This window comes from Oryctolagus cuniculus, chromosome 6 (assembly GCF_051225735.1).
Source record: "Oryctolagus cuniculus isolate XC-2025 breed Fujian yellow rabbit chromosome 6, ASM5122573v1, whole genome shotgun sequence".
Lineage (NCBI taxonomy): Eukaryota > Metazoa > Chordata > Mammalia > Lagomorpha > Leporidae > Oryctolagus > Oryctolagus cuniculus.
In genome coordinates this window covers 28795597-28810802 of record NC_142872.1, presented here as the reverse complement: position 1 = coordinate 28810802, position 15206 = coordinate 28795597, and the positions used below count along the sequence as shown (strand labels likewise).

The 15206-nt window shown below is 61.0% G+C and overlaps 1 protein-coding gene across 9 annotated transcripts in view; it reads left to right on the top strand.

Moving 5' to 3' along the window:
- NRG2 (neuregulin 2) overlaps nt 1–15206 on the top strand; it is a 183355-nt gene that overhangs the window by 141729 nt on the left and 26420 nt on the right. For all 9 annotated transcript variants that reach the window (XR_016236201.1, XR_016236202.1, XM_089335957.1 and 6 more), the window contains exons 2-3: nt 7682–7853; nt 13703–13821. Coding sequence is in view for 7 of the 9 variants with exons in the window: in XM_089335957.1 (XP_089192083.1) it covers nt 7682–7853; nt 13703–13821 (291 nt within the window). In the remaining 2 variants the exon portion in view is untranslated. The remainder of the gene's footprint in view (nt 1–7681; nt 7854–13702; nt 13822–15206) is intronic.

Sequence of the window (15206 nt, the reverse complement as noted above, 5' to 3'; positions counted from 1 at the left end):
CCAGGTGTCCCGTCGGCCTAGGCTCCTGTAGGTGGGGGAGGAGGCGCAGTATGGCTTGACCAGCCAGGGCCTGGTGGAGGAAGGGACGTTATACGGGCAGGAGGTTTGGTGCAAGTTGGGCAAAGTGGAGACACAGGGTTGTTACAGTTGCTAAGGCTGCTGGAAGAGGGACGCGGGGAGAAAGAGCCATCTCGGGAGAGACACTGGTCTGTGTGTTGTGTCTGAGCTGGTGACGAAATTCCCAGGCTTTGAGTTCTTTCCCAGCCCCTCGCACCCACTAGCCTGGACCACAGATGCCACTTCTCAGCCCTCGGATCCTGCTCCCCGCCAAGTGCCTAGGCCAGAGCTGTCCACACTTGCAGGTGGATTTGAACGGGAGGAGACAAGAGCCCAGAGGCCTGCTCACACCCTTCCCAGAGCCCAGCGTTTCTCTGAAGCCTTGATTTCTGTTTAATCTTGAAAGCGCACATGTACTTGGCATCCTGCTCCATCACATGCCCATCTTCGGCCAAGGTGCTGCTCTTCCTACCGGTGAGCTTGGCACGCCCTGGGGAAGGAGCCCCGATTCCATCCTGTGGCTTGGGGTGACCCCGGCTGAGGCGCAGTCCTGGCTGAGTGCTTCCGGTCCCTACCCCTCTCCCTGCCCTCCCGCACCTTAAGGAGACCCGGAGCTGCGGGGACCGCCGACTCCAGCCAGAGAGGGGGAGAGGACTCAGGGACCCCTCGCTCCGCCTTCTCAGGGCTCTCCTGGCGAGGAGTGGCCCTGCCCACCAGCAAGGCCCCCTGCACAGAGACCTCTGCCAGGCCAGGGCCCAGCTCCCCCAGGGGGGCGATTCAGGCGCCTGTGCCTTCCACGGCTCCTCCCCAGCCTGCACCCAGCCGCTGATTAGATGCTCGGGCTCCGCAGCTTGCATCTGCCCATGGAGCGCTTTCTCCTCCCTTGGTCTCCGGCAGACCACGTGTGGGTTACAGATGAGTCACCTGAGGCCCAGAGAGGCTAGAGGGCACACAGCTGAAACACGGGGCAGCGGGGACAGACCCGAGGCGCCGTGCCCTCGGCTGCCACTCTTCCCTCGGTGTCTCACGTGTGCCAGTCTCGGCATCTGGGGCATGTGCCCCACGCACCGGGGAAAGCCCAGGGATGCTGTGGTGACTGTAGCCGGTACCCACTGTAGCATGTACCGGTGGCCCAGCCCCAGAAGTGGGTGGCACCCCCTCCCCCAGCTTTGCCACTCCGGTTCCTGTGCTTGACCCTGAGCCTGAGGGGGACTCTGCTGCCCATGGGGTCTCCGTCCCTGGCCATGGCAGAGCCCGGAGGAGGCCCTGCAGGTGGGCATGGTGTTGGCCCAGGCAGGCAGGTGGGACCTGCGTGTGCCCCGTGTTGGAGCTGTGGAGGCAGGCGTCTGGGCATGGGGCCTCTGCGGGGCAGGGGGAGCCTGTGGGCTGGAGCGTTTGCGCTTCCCTTGGTGCTGCCCGAGTGCCGTCCCCACTGCCGTCCTAGCACGGCCTCCCCTCTTCAGCGCTCATCCCCAGCCCGCTCCAGCCCTAGCCCTCTTCTCTTGTAGCAGAGGTGCCCGGCACCAGGCCCACGGGCTGTCACCAACATGGAGAAAGTGGCCCTTTCTGAGGCTCTGCCCCCTCCCAGTCTCACTGGGGGCCCCAGCCCCAAACAGGGGGCAGAGCCCAACCCAAGGGTGTTCAGGGCCATACCCCTGGCACAGGGTGGGTGCCTGGCACATCACAGGGGCTGCTGGGAGTGACCACGTGTCGGACAGCTGTGAGCCAAGAATTAGGCAGGCCCAGGCACCAAGCAGGACCTGGCTGGCTGGGGACCGTGGCTCGGGGAGAGCTGGGAGGCCCCTGGACACATACTCCCCCCCGGAGGCCTGGCCCTTCTGCAGGCGCAGGGAGCAGGCCGTCGGTGCCCACTCAAGGCGGCTGTGTTGTCAGTTGAAGGTTTTTTTTCTTTCTTTGTCATTTGAAGTCAGAGTCTGTAATTAGCCTCAATAGGTGTCAGTCACTTTGTAGGTGGGAGCGGGGCGGGGAGGGCCGGCCAGCGGCAGGTCGGCAGCAGCACCATGGTAGACTTTGATGCCAGGCGGCCTGGCCACATCGTCTCCAGGTGTTGCCCTGCCAGGGGCCGGCTCAGCCTTAGTCATGAAGTGAGGACCATTAACCCTTTCAAGAGTCCGCTGCGCCTGCCCCTGGATGGCGCTGCCTGGCTCGGGTGCCCGGCCAGGTCCTCGGCGTCTGTCTTGCTCTCAGATCTCAGCGGGCTCCGCACCCACCGCCCACTGCCGAGAGGAATGAGGTCAAGCTGCTGGCAGCAGCAGCCCCTCCTGGCCTCGGGGCTGGGATGTGGGCAGTGCGCAGCATGGGCTGGTGGTGCTGACTTTAATGAGGTGCTTTCTGGGGACGGCCCAGCCCACAGACACAGGCCACATGCCCTGGCTTGGCAGCAGGCCACGGGAAGCAGGGGCCATCACATGGCCCATGGCCCAACTCGTGGCCACCATGAGATGTGGTCCTGAAGTCCTGAAGTCTTAGGGAACCCATCCTCACCAGAAGCCTGGAGAGTTGGGTCAGCCTTGAGGGTCCCTTTCTTGTTCTTGGAGAGCTGCTGAAGCAGCCCCCACACCTCCACCCCCACAGGGGGCTATTGCTGCAGAAAAAATCCTATGAGAAAGGAGAGATGCCCAGCACTCAAGAGCCTACCTGGCCATCAACTTGGCACCTGCGCCTTCTGTCTGTGGGCAAGGAGCAGCCGCTGGGGGTTGGGGTCAGTGATGGCCATGGGGACAGGGTATGGAGTCAGCAGCCCTGCTCTCACCCAGTGCCTGGCAGCTGTCCACTGTCCCATGTGCTGGGCATCTAGGAGGCCCCATCCGGGCTGGGAAACACACAGACCTTAGGACCAGGACCCGTCCCTGTGGCCACCTAGTAGAGTTGATGTGGATGCCGTGTGCGGCATCACCAGTATTCGCCGTGCGTGGACGACAGCTGGCAAGCTCTTCTGAACACAGGCAGCACAGGGGTGTGGAGCCGCAGGTCTCACCGTGGGAAATTGCGTTTCCCAATGACGATGGGGAAAGGACTCTAGAATACGTCTTCGGGAAAGATCTGCTGAAGTCCCATGGAATTGATTTAAACGTGCTTTTCTGTCTTCCTCATCTGTGTTGTGTAACTTTTCTACAACAACAACAACAAAGTGTGTTTCTTACATAACAAGACAGTCAGAAAGGAACGAGCCAGCCTGAGTGGGGTGTGGCGTGGGGGGGGGGGTGGGAGGTGGCGAGGTGACTCCTTGTATGGCTCCATCACTTCTGCCTGAGACAGAGGCCAGCACCACATTGCAGGCCCCAACCAGCGTGTGTGGACGGAGTGGAGGGCTGAGTGCCTGCCCACGCCGTGGCCTCGGCCCTGACCCTGCCACGGCCCAGGTTTCCCTGGCTTTCGGCCTATCAGATGGCTCTGGTGAGGAACCGCTCCGAGCTGTGAGAGAAAGCTCTTCGTCAAGACGCAGTCTGATGCAGATGTCGGGTTATTTTTATTTTGTCATCCTTTAGAGAAGAGCTGTCTGACAGAAATATAATGCAACCCACAGGCATAATTTTAAATTTTCTAGCAGGTGCGTCAAAACAACAAAAAGGCGAAACAAACGCAGACTCCTTGTTCTGGATCACACAGCCCCACGTCACCCGGGCCTTGCCTGCCCCTCAGAGACCCCCGAGGCCCACCCCCATCTTCTGTCTTCCAACCACACAGGAAGTGTCCTGTGAACACCAGGTTCAGTCCCACTGTGGAGTCCTCTCCAGCAAATCGTCGTGGTCACGTGGTTCCTGCTGACTGCCCCCGGCGCCTGCGCCCCTTGGTGCAAATGGACCTCCTCAGAGCAGGACCCCGTCCTTCCGCCTCGTCACTGCGTGGTGGTTCTGCAGTGAGGAGATTGTCAGGACGTGGTGTTCGCCAGCTAGGATCTGAAATGCGGCCCCATCTTTTCCATTGGTGGCAGGAAATAATTTTGCTCCCAGTTCCTCAGACCCTCTGAGTTGGGGTCACACCTGCTATTTCTGGGGTCCATGTCTATATAAGACCACCCGTGCTACCCCAGTCCATCTCACCACCATCAGGAGTGGCATGGGCTTGGTGCAAAGTCTGGTGCCGGGAAACCTGCCCTCTGCCACCAGTTAGCTGCATCCTTGCCCTGGCTTGCTGGGAGGGACGTGACCCTTGAAGGTCGGGCCGGGGATGCCCTTGTTTGCAGGTGAGGGAGGGGCACCTTAGGACCTCAGACAAGCTGTGTGCCCAGTCCAGGGGAAGGGGACTAACTGGAAGTCTCCCCTTGGCCAAGGTCTACATCACCTGTTTACAAGGTTTACATGGACCTTAGAGCGAAGTCTACGCAGCTGTGTTCGTGTGTAAGCAGTGCGTGAGCTATACGCCCTGACGATCGCTCTGCTGTGTGCCTTCTGCCTCAGGAGCAGAGGTAGAAAGAGGAGGCCTTTAAAAACCCAGGTGCCTGGAGCCGGCGTCTGGGCTAGCGATTAAGACGCCATGTTCCGCATTCCGGTTCAAGTCCCAGCTCCAGCTCTGACTCCTGCTTTCCGCTAATGCAGACCGTGGGAGGCAGCGGTGCTGACTCGGCAGCCGGGTGTCTGCCACCCTTGTGGGAGACCTGGAGTGAGGTCCTGGCTCCCAGGTGTGGCCTGACCCAGTCCCAGTGCCGACCATTGTGGGCATTCTGGGAGTGAACCAGAGGACAGGAGCTCCCTCTGTGTGTGTGTCTCTCTGCCTCTGAAATAAACTAAAAACCAAAGCGCCATGCCTGGGTGCACTGCTGGGCTCTGCGGACCACGTCCCAGCCTTCCGCTTGGCATCACAAGCAGCTCCCTAGAGACCTTGCTGCCAGGTGAGCGCCACGGGGAGGAGCCACTGGGCAGTACAGAGCGGGTAAAGGAGGCTGATGCCGCGGGGCTGGGAGGGTGCTGAGGCGCGACTTCACTCACACGCGCAAGAATGACGTTCCAGAAGCTCCCACAGGTGAACACACTGATGCGCATAAAGGCTCTCGGTGCCCAAAAATACGCCAGGATTTTAAGCTGTGAGAATGAGGGAAGTAGGAAGACACTGCAGAAGGTGAGGAGCCCTCAGGCTTCTCAGGAGCTCTGGCAAATCAATAAGCCGAGCACTCGGTAAAGAAACAGACCACAGGCGTGAACCGGCGACTGCATAGGAAGAAACACAGCAGACCGATGCACTTGTGAAAAAAGTCAGCCTCACCAGTAATGCACGTAGTGCAAATTGAAACTAACAAATCGACGCTATCTTTTGCCTGGCTAATTGGCCGAGATGAGAGGCATGATAAGGGCTCCTGTTGGGGAGGATGTAGGAAGAACAGGCTCTGCCATCCACTGGGGGCAGTGCAGCTGGGTGCAGCCTCCCCCAGGGGTGTTGGCAGCATGCGCAGAGCAGATTTGCACCCCCTTTGACGCAGCACTTCTGCTTTGAGCAAGATCGCCGTAGGAAATAATTGTGGCTAGCAATAGCAGTAATAGCCGGCCCTCATTAGCTGCTGCATCTGCGCCAGGTGCTCCGTGCATCATCTCATGGAATCCTCGCAGCCCTCACCCCCTGAGGGAGCAGCTATTATTTACCACCTGTGTGTTGCCAAGGAGGGCGCTGAGGTGCCAACGCAGCAAGCCTGTGGACACGGCCCCAGGACCCAAAGCTCACAGTTGCAAAGCTCAGACTTGAACGCCTAGAGCAGAGGGGTGCTGGGAGGTGTGTGGTTATGCACCTATGAGGAGGTTCCCCCTGGGTCATGTGTGATGGAGGGAGGGGGCTTGCTGACTGCCCCACAGCAGGAATGCACTATTTAATTATGGGGCACGTGCCCCAGGAACATTACGCAGTCATGAAAAAGGATGCCCTGAAAACCACATGTGTGCGTAGCCGAGGGTAGGGGGGTTGTGACTAACAGATCTCTGAGGGGTGTAAAGAGAGCTGATAAAGTCAGTTCGCCCTTAGGAGGCAGTCACGTGGCTGTCGTCAGAAGTTGCAGGGAGACTTGTTTGATAAGCCGTGTACCCTTCTGCACGTCCACCATTAGTCAGGTCAGAGAATTTGTTCCACATAACTTTATTTCCTTGAAATGCTGCTAAGGGTTCCAAGAAAAACAGTGTCAAGGTCCTTGCTTGGAGCATCTTATTGAAGTGGATAAAGATGCTTCCTGGCCCGGGCTCACGCACATGTTCTCCAAACCAGATTGCTCACGGAACCCGTTTCTCAAGCAGCGTCTGTTTTCATCTCCAGAAACTCATGACTTAGAGATCTCATTGTGGGGAAATGCTCCTATTAATATTCAACACCAAGGTGAAAGGCTTACATTGTTTCGTTAAATGAAAGAAACATGTTGCTAGCACTGATCCCACTGTGTGTGTGTGTGTGTGTGTGTGTGTGTGTGTGTGTGTGTGTGGAGAGAGAGAGAGAGAGAGAGAGAGAGAGAGAGAGAGAGAGAGGCAGGCGGAGGCAGCGAGGGAGGGAAAGGGAGAGAGAGTTCTGAGCACTGGGATCACGGTGATTTTCTTTTGATCTTCTGTAGTCTTTCCCTCCCGACGTGAGCGGAGCTGTGCAGCCTGTATGGTGTGCTGCTAAGGCGGGCTCCCTGCTCTCTCCGTGCCCTGCAGCCATCCCATCTCCTGCCCACTTCCCAGACCCTGGAGCTCTCAGAGCCTCAGCCTCAGCGGCAGGCAGTGGGACGGTGCTTGGGACAGTGAGCGCGTGCAGGAAGGCGTGTACCTGCTGAAGGGGGCTGTGCCCGTGGGGTTTATCACACAGCCCAGCAGGGAGCTCTGGCTTGCCCTCACCTTTTTCCTTTTACTTGTTTGTCTTTGTTTAGTTGATGGGGAGAGGAGCAAGGAGGTGATACCTGGCAGTCTGTGGTGCCTGGCAGACTGGGCTGTGTGCAAATTGCAGGGAGTTTAAGGAAAGCCAGGGAAGCCTGCAGCTTGGCACAGGTGGTTTTGCATCAGTAACAGGTCCTGTGTCCACCAGTGCCATCCAGGCCTTGCCCCCCATCTCACCCACCCACGTCAGCCATGGCGCCCCCTGTGCCTGGCTCGCCTCCCTCCATCCTCCCTCCCAGCCCTTACCTCTGAGCAGAGAGAGTGCTGCCCCCAGCCTGGCCTGGGTACACCCTGCAGTGACAGCAGTGCCGGTCACAGCCGCTCTGCCTGAGAGTGGGAGCTGAGGTGTCCTCTCGGTCCACCTGTGCCCTCTGGGCATGGCGCAGGCCTGGGCATCCGGGACAAGAGTTAGATCGTGAGAACGAAGTCGAGGAGACCTGGCTTTGAATCGTTTCATTGCCCGCCCCCTTAGGCAAGAGACCTGACCGTGCTGAGCCTCAGCGTCCCCGCCTGTGAACGAGTTCAATCATTGCAGTGAAATCGCGGGCTTACTGCGCTGCTTTCCTAAGCTGGCAGGCACAGGGCCACTTCCTGAGCAGCAGCTACCTGGATAGCACTGCAGATGAGAAACGCGCCCGGGGGCGGGCCCTCAGCCCTCGCCTCGCTCCCTGCCTCTTCCAGCCCAGCCCAAGGACAGGGCCCCACACCCCCCTTCGCTCACGCTTGGCGCTGTGCCCACCTCCACCACACTCACCCACCTGCCTTGTGCCCCACAGCCACCCGGCCGAAGCTGAAGAAGATGAAGAGCCAGACAGGACAGGTGGGTGAGAAGCAGTCACTCAAGTGCGAGGCAGCAGCCGGGAACCCCCAGCCCTCCTACCGGTGGTTCAAGGACGGCAAGGAGCTCAACCGTAGTCGTGACATCCGCATCAAGTACGGCAACGGCAGGTGAGCAGCGTCCGGGCGCCCTCTCCTCCCGGCAAGGAGGGGCCTGGGCTGGGCAGAGCCCCGGCTGCAGCCCCGAGCTGTGTGGCCACGGGGCTCATCCCACTGCCTCTCCATCCCCTCCCCCACTCCTGCCCACACCCAGCCTTCTTGCAGCTCTGGACCCCCTGGGAAGGTTCTAGGCAAGAATTAAGTGATTAACAGCTCTGAAGGTCAAAGGCAATTTGATTGTCAAGGTCAGCTTTGCTAGTGGAAGTTCTTACCTGCCCCTTAAACTTTCCTCAGGAGACCTGTCCCAGGGTCTAAAAGCCCGGTCATCTAGAATCCTCAGTGACAGCCCTGGCTGCCGTACACCTCTCCCCGCCAACCACCTGGGGTGCTGGTTTCTCGGTTTCCCAAACTGCTGATTGCCAGAGAGCTTGGACGGGAGTTGGGAGTGTGTCTTGGCAACAGTGGCCCCGCAGCCCAGCACGGAAGCAGGCTCCAGGGAAGTAAAGCAGAGGCTCCCCCCAGTCTGTCCCATCCCAGGCTGCTCAGGCAGGGGCTTCTGCCACCACGGAGGTCAGGAGTCCCACGTGGCCCCTCCCCACGTGGCTGCTCCTTGAGTCCCACAGAGCAGGCTCGCTTCCCGCTGACCCAAGAACTCCTGCCTGCTCTGCCCACCCCCAAGCAGCCAGCTGCCCCACTTTTCCTGGCCATGGTGTCCCCCTTGGCCCCCACAGAATGCAAAAGGAGGTGGTCTTAGAGCCGTCCAGCCAGCCGAGCACAAGGGGCGATGAAGGAGGGGCTGGCCGAGCGGCCTCGCCTGTGGCCGTGACTCAGACCTGTGAAGCCGGGGTGGGGGTGGGGGGTGAGGGTCAGGGGACTCGGAGCTGCTTCCTGTTCTCTGAACTTCCTTGCAAGAGTGGGAAGCAGAGACGGAAGCGGGCAGGAAACAGTGCATCGCTAAACAAGGGGCTGGCTTCAAGCAGAGAGGTTTCTGGCTGAAAGATGTGCTGGCTGGCGGGGGCAGAGGCTTCCGATGTGTCCCCAGTCAACAGCGTCAGTGAGAATGCAGGCGGCCCACCCAGCACGGCTCCTGCCCCTGCCCTGCAATGCCCGCCCCGTGGAGAGAAGAGCAGGCAGGCTGCTGGGAGCCTCTCTGCAGAGTGGGGTCTCTCCATTACTGCCCTGCGACCATGGAAGGCAGGAAAGTGCCCCACCCTGCCCCGGCCATGCACCGAGTCCTGGGGTCACCGCTGGCCTTGGCAGCCTTCCTGTCACCACTGTCAACCACCAAACCCGCCCCCTCACCTCTCTGCTCCGATGCTTGCCCCGCCCGCTGAGTCCTCCCTCTCGGATCTTCCAGCCCGAACCCGGGCCTGTCGGCCTCCTGGGGGGAGTCCCCTGCTCCCAGACCCCTTGCACAACTCTGAGTTGCCCCCAATGCCCACCCTGGCATGGGCGTGGCACTTCACTCCTCCCTCCTGCCCTCCCCAGCCATGGGGATTTCACGTTCTCCCCTTGCTTTAAGTACCTGACCCAGGGAGGGATTTGGCCTAGCAGTTCAGTCGCCTGCATCCCATGTCAGAATGCCTGGGTTCGAGTCCCCAGTCCGCTGTGGGTGGGCAGCAGGTTCTCGGGGTCACTGCCCCCCTGTGGGCGACCTGGATTGAGTGCTCAGCTTCAGCCTGGCTCTTGTAGGGATCTGGGGGATGAACCAGCAGGTGGGAGCTCTCCCCAGCATCCTCTCTGACTCTCAGATAAATTTGTTAGTTGTTTAGGATGAGAAAGAGATCAATCCCCAAGTCTCCACTCCAGGCTGCATGGCTTTTTTTTCCTCAGCTCCAAACCCACCCTGTCAGTTGAACCCCAGACATCACCGGGAGGTGGCCCACAGCCCACAGGCAGCGCACCTGCCTCCTCCTCCAGGTGATCCCACGTCTCCTCACCGTCTCCCACCACAGGCCCCTTGTGGGCTCAAGTCTGTGTCTAACACACATGGATCGGGGATTGGCTATGTGCAGAGCCCCAGGACACTCCTGTGGGCAGAAGTGATGCGGTCCCCGCCTTCTGGCACCTCCATCCTGGCTTCAGTGCCCCCAGCACCGCCGAGGCCACGGCTGCCTGGCAGGGGAGGGTCTTTCTCACACGGCCACGTACCCAGTCCTCCGCTCTCTGCTCCACAGACCCGGAGAGCCCACGGGGGCCCCTGCTCGCCCTCCGCTCCCTGCCACACTTCTCCCTGACAGGGCTGCACTTCCCGTCCCGGGTTTGCTTTCCGTGACCCTGGACCTGGGCCCAGGCTGTTCCCCTGCCTCTTGTCCCTGGCAGAGATCTCCAGCTTAAATGTCACAGCCCTGGGACACCTCCCCGAGCCCTCGGGGCGGCTCTGCTTCCTCCTCCTCTATGTGCTTCAGATGCGGGGTGTCGCTGAGGATCTCAGGCTCCTCCTCCGGCATGACAGCCCGAGGCCAGGTCCCCACCCACACCCTCGTCCCCTGTAGGGCCCAGCGATGATGAGGCTCCTGCAGGAAAGCCCCCCTCTGCCTCCACATGGTCCCCCAAGGGGGAGGCAGAGCCCTTTCACTGTCCTAGGCTATTTGGCACTTGGAGAGACAGAGGTAGACAGAGAGTGGTCTGTCTTCTGGTTCATGCCCCAGATGCCTGCAACAGCCAGAGTGGGGCCAGGCCAAAGCCAGGAAGCCACGAATTCATCTGGAGTCTCCCATGTGAGTGACAGGGGCCCAAGTACTTGAGCCATCACCTGCTGCCTCCCAGGATACACATTGGCAGGAAGCTGGATTAGAAGCAGAGCCAGGACTCGAACCCAGACACTGGGATGTGGGATGCAGTGTCCTGAGTGGTGTCTCAGCCACCACGCCGAAGGCCTACTGTGGGTTGTCCTCGTCTTTTAAACAAGTTGTTTTCCTGGTTCAACCTCAGTTTGACCCAGCAAATGGGGGCCCAGTGCAGAAGCAGGGCCCGGTCAGGTCTTCTCTTGGGTATTGTGGATCCCTAGGAGTCTGAGGTGTGCCCCCTGCCCCATGCACTGCGTTCTGCAAGGGCCCCGTCCCACCTGTCCTGGCCCTGGGCTCCCAGCTGCTGGGTGGTAGTGCTGGCAGCATGAGCCACCCTGGGGAACTTGGGATTCCAGGACCAAGGTCCCCGGGAGTGTCTCAGAGCCGCCACCTCCATGCATTTCCTGCCCTCCTCTGTCTACACCTCACCTGATCTGAGGCCTCTCTGGGGAAATCTTCCCACTGCCCACGAGACAGCCGGCACTCCACCTGCCCAGGCTGCACAGGTGGCCTGCAGGGACCCCTCCCCGGGCACTGGCTGTCCTTGGTGCCTGCCGCACCACGGAGTCTAACCCCTGCCTCCCTCTGCCAGGAGACCGCTGCCCCTGCCAGCCCTGGGACCAGGAGCACTGTTCCCTCATTGATGAGGGGCAGGCCAGGACAGGCCCCTCAGGCAGGTGGCCGGGGAGGGAGGGAGGCACAGAGGGAGACACGCACGTGTGCCAGCACCTGCCCGGGTCCCAGCCCTGCCTGCAGAGAGCCTCCACAAAGGCGGAGGGACCCTGCCAGGCAGCCTTGGGTGGCGCAGGATCCACCTGCCAGGAAGCCAGAGAGAGTCCTTAGGGCTTCGCACCAGGGCTGGGAGCGAGGCAGGGACATGGTGGCCCTGGAGCCCCCTCAGCTCCGATCCTCACCCTGGGCGTTTGTGCGGCTACCTCGCTGACAGCCAGGAACAGCTGGCAAAGCCAGAGGCCGCGGCCAGCACACCCAGCTCCTCGTGCCTCCACTGTCCTCTCCCCAGAGAGGCCCTGTGCCCCCTCTCCACTGGCCCCACACCCTCATGTTGGGGGCCTTAAGTCGCAGCTCATATCGATCCTGTGATCCCCAGCCTGCCACGCGTGGTGTTGCATGGAGAAGTTTGAACTTGGCTGTGGGTGACAAGGGGGATCTGGCCGGCATCCCTGAGGCACTGGCACAGGGAACCCCTGCCCCGCCTCTCCAGGCTCGGGGAGCTGGACGAGCCCCGTGCTGGGGAAGCCGGGACACACGTGTGTGCTCGGGCTGGGGCAGGAGGCTGTGTTTGTCCCCGGGGCCTCCAGGGCTCTGTTTAATGCAGGGAACAAACTTGAGTTGACCCAAGAAGGCTGCGGGCAGGCACCAAGCCAAGGACACAGAGACCGGCTTGAGCCAGGCAGGGTACGGTGTAGGCAAGCAGCTGTCACCAGGGCTTGGGGAGGACATCCCCACAGCAGGAGGGTCTGCTGGTGACCGTGCAGCGCCCTTGCTGGGGGGCAGGGGGCTTTGTAAGAATGTTTGCCTGGAGATGTACCCCCAGAGGCAGAGGCCAGGAGCGAGGTCCCCAAAGCACAGGGTGAGGAAGGGACTGTGGGCCTGCGCTCCCTGCCCAGCCTCTCTGCTCCCCTGCCTTGTGCTCCTCACCCCTGCATGGCCAGGGTCAGGGTGATGACAGCTCGACTGTCCTAACTCATGCCTCACCCCACAACCCACTGCGCATTGTCGAGGAATCGGAAGGTCACATCATGTGAGGAAATGTTCATGTCACTTCCTGCTACTCCCTGGGGGCCGGGCTGGGTCCTGGGCTTCGTCCAGTGCTCATGCTGCCCCTGGAGGCACTGGGGCAGGAGCCCAGCGGGAGCTGTGAGCAGACCCCTGCGGAGCCTGGGTACCCCATCGGCCATACCGGGCGGCTCTGAGAAGCACGGACAGCATTGGCCAGGGCTTTAGAAAGAAGAGGGGAACAGGGCCAAGTGCCCCGGGGTCCTGTTGGGTCTGGCCCCTCAGGTCTCAGCGTGCAGGGGCTGGGTACAGAGACCACCCAGAAAGAGCCCGCATCCTCACCCATGTAGCTCCTGGTCCGCCCCTGCCTTAGCCTCACCGGGCACCCTTGGGCAAGTCTGGAAGCCCCACAAGGACTCCACTTGCCCTCTGTAGAAGGGGGCACCCAGGGTGGTCCAAAGGATCCCATGCAGAATCTTTCTGGCCTCTGAAATATACAAGTTCCTGACACAGACAATGCTCAGTAAACATTTTTTTTGAATGAATGAGTAAATGAATGAATGAGTGAAACAAATGGCCCCTTGGAGAGGCTACAGGGTGCCCCTTAGTGGCAGGGCTGATGTGAAGGCAGGGGAGGGCCACAGGCCCTGTTGCCATGGGAACCTGCAGCTCTGTGTCTGTCCCTGTCTCTGTCAGGCACCGTGACAGAAAGCGCCCGGTGGGCTAATTTATTAGCAGTGGGAATCTGTTGGACTTCTGGTTCTGGTGACAGGGACATCCAAGCCCAATGGGCCACACGTGGTGAGGGCCCGCTTGCTGCACTCGATCGTGGCAGGAGGCCTCATGGTGACACAGTGAGCAAGAGAGAAAGGACCAAGGCCCCCAGGGCCCGACCCACTTTGATAACAAACCCGCCCCTGAGATGGCCACGTGAATGCGTCCAGAGGGTTAAACACCCACCCCCACCTGCCCCCTCCCAGCACTGGTGACTTGGGGTTCAGGTTTCCAGCCCAGAAACTTTGGTGGGAGGAGGGGGACACATCCAAAACCCAGCACTGGGAATAGACCTCACGTGTGCAGGGACACAGGCTGTGAACCAGGGAGGTGGCCAGGGGACTCCGCCAGGGACATGTGACACGGAAGGTCCAGCCTTGGCCCCGTGGACATGAGGATGCGACAGTGCATCAGTGCGCAGGGCAGCTACCAGGGCTGTGGTTCTACCTGGCCCCCAGATAGGGCCGCCCAAGGGCGTCTCGTCCCACCTAGCGGGCTCTGCGGGGAGGCACAGCCCACCCCAGCTCACACCAATGCCTGTCTCCCCCCCTCCCTAACCAGAAAGAACTCACGACTTCAGTTCAACAAGGTGAAGGTGGAAGACGCCGGGGAGTACGTGTGCGAGGCCGAGAACATCCTGGGGAAGGACACGGCTCGCGGCCGGCTGCACGTCAACAGCGGTAGGTAGACCACGGGCCAGGGAGGCTCCCCGGGGGCTTGGCGGGCGGGCGGGCGCGCGCCCCGGGAGGCCCGCACGTGATCTGTCTTGAGTTGGGCTCCCCTCCCCACTGCAGCTGCCATATCAAGTCCGAGATCTGAGCCGATTCAGAGAAATGCAGTCGAAGCATAAATGTTTAGCTTTGTTATCTGGGCCTGGAAGAGCCGCCAGCTCTCATTTGAAATAGCCTGAAAACTAAATATTTTGAAATCAAGAGGTGGGGGTGGAGGGGAGGATATTTTTAGAAGGCAATTACGGGAGGCCGGGCTGCCAGGAGCAGGGCTGGGGGAGAGGCAGGCCCAGGGCGGCCGGGAGCCACGGCCTGTTGCTCTGCTGGGCACCTGAGGGCAGGCAGCGTCTCCGCTGGGCCCCGGGCTGGGAGCCTGGGCTTCGGGGTCATCCTCTGTCCTTGCGGACAAGGTCAGGACCTCCAGGCACCCTCGGCTTCAGGTCTCTGAGAGCAGGACGCCTTGTGCCGGGCGGTGGGCCAAGGCCCTGCTCTGCCCCCCCCACCCCGCCCCTGCCGAGCTGCCTGCCCCCAGGTGCGCCACAGCGCCAGGGGGCATTCCCGTCCCTGGTGCTCCAGCTGAGGGTGCCGTCAGGCTGCCTGCGTGCTTCCAGGGGCTGCTCGCAGTCCCACACCCATCCCAGAGCCCAGCCTTGGACCTGGCCTCACCTGCCGACCCTCTCTGGGCCCTTGTCTGCGATGTGGCCCTCAGACAGAGCCCCAGCTCAGCCCCTGGCTGCCCCGTGTTGGCAAGGGACGCCCCTGCCCCGCCATTAAGCCTGAGTCTCTGTGTCCCCGTCCCACTGAGCCTTCTCTCTGGACATTTCCACCCTGCTGCCCTCCACTCTAGCCCCACCTCAAGGGCAACCCTGGCTCAGGTCTCTTCCCTACTCATCCAAACCAGTGCCGTGGGCTGTCCTCCTGCCAGGCCCCCGGCCCTGGAGCCACACGACAAACCCATGATTCCGTCTGTCCTCCCCAAACTACCTTGGCCATGCTGGCTCTCCTCGGCAGCCTGGCCCCTGCGGCATCGGCTCAGCTGCAGTCCTGGGCCACCTCTCAGGCCTGATGTCCTGATGGGGTGACATCTCGTGAGTTCTCCCCCAGAACATCCAACTGTCGCTGGCCTTCCTGCAGCCTTGTGGCCCTGGGTTAGTGCAGACAGCGGAGACAACGCCCTCTCCCGGCAGCTACAGCAACAGCTACAGTGCACTGAGCCACGCCTGATTCTCTCACAAATCAGCACACAGGCTCAGGATCGATTTTACACTTTGCAGCCAGCTCAGAGAACTGAAGTGTTTGACCCGAAGTCAACCAGCTGGTAACAACAGAACGATAGG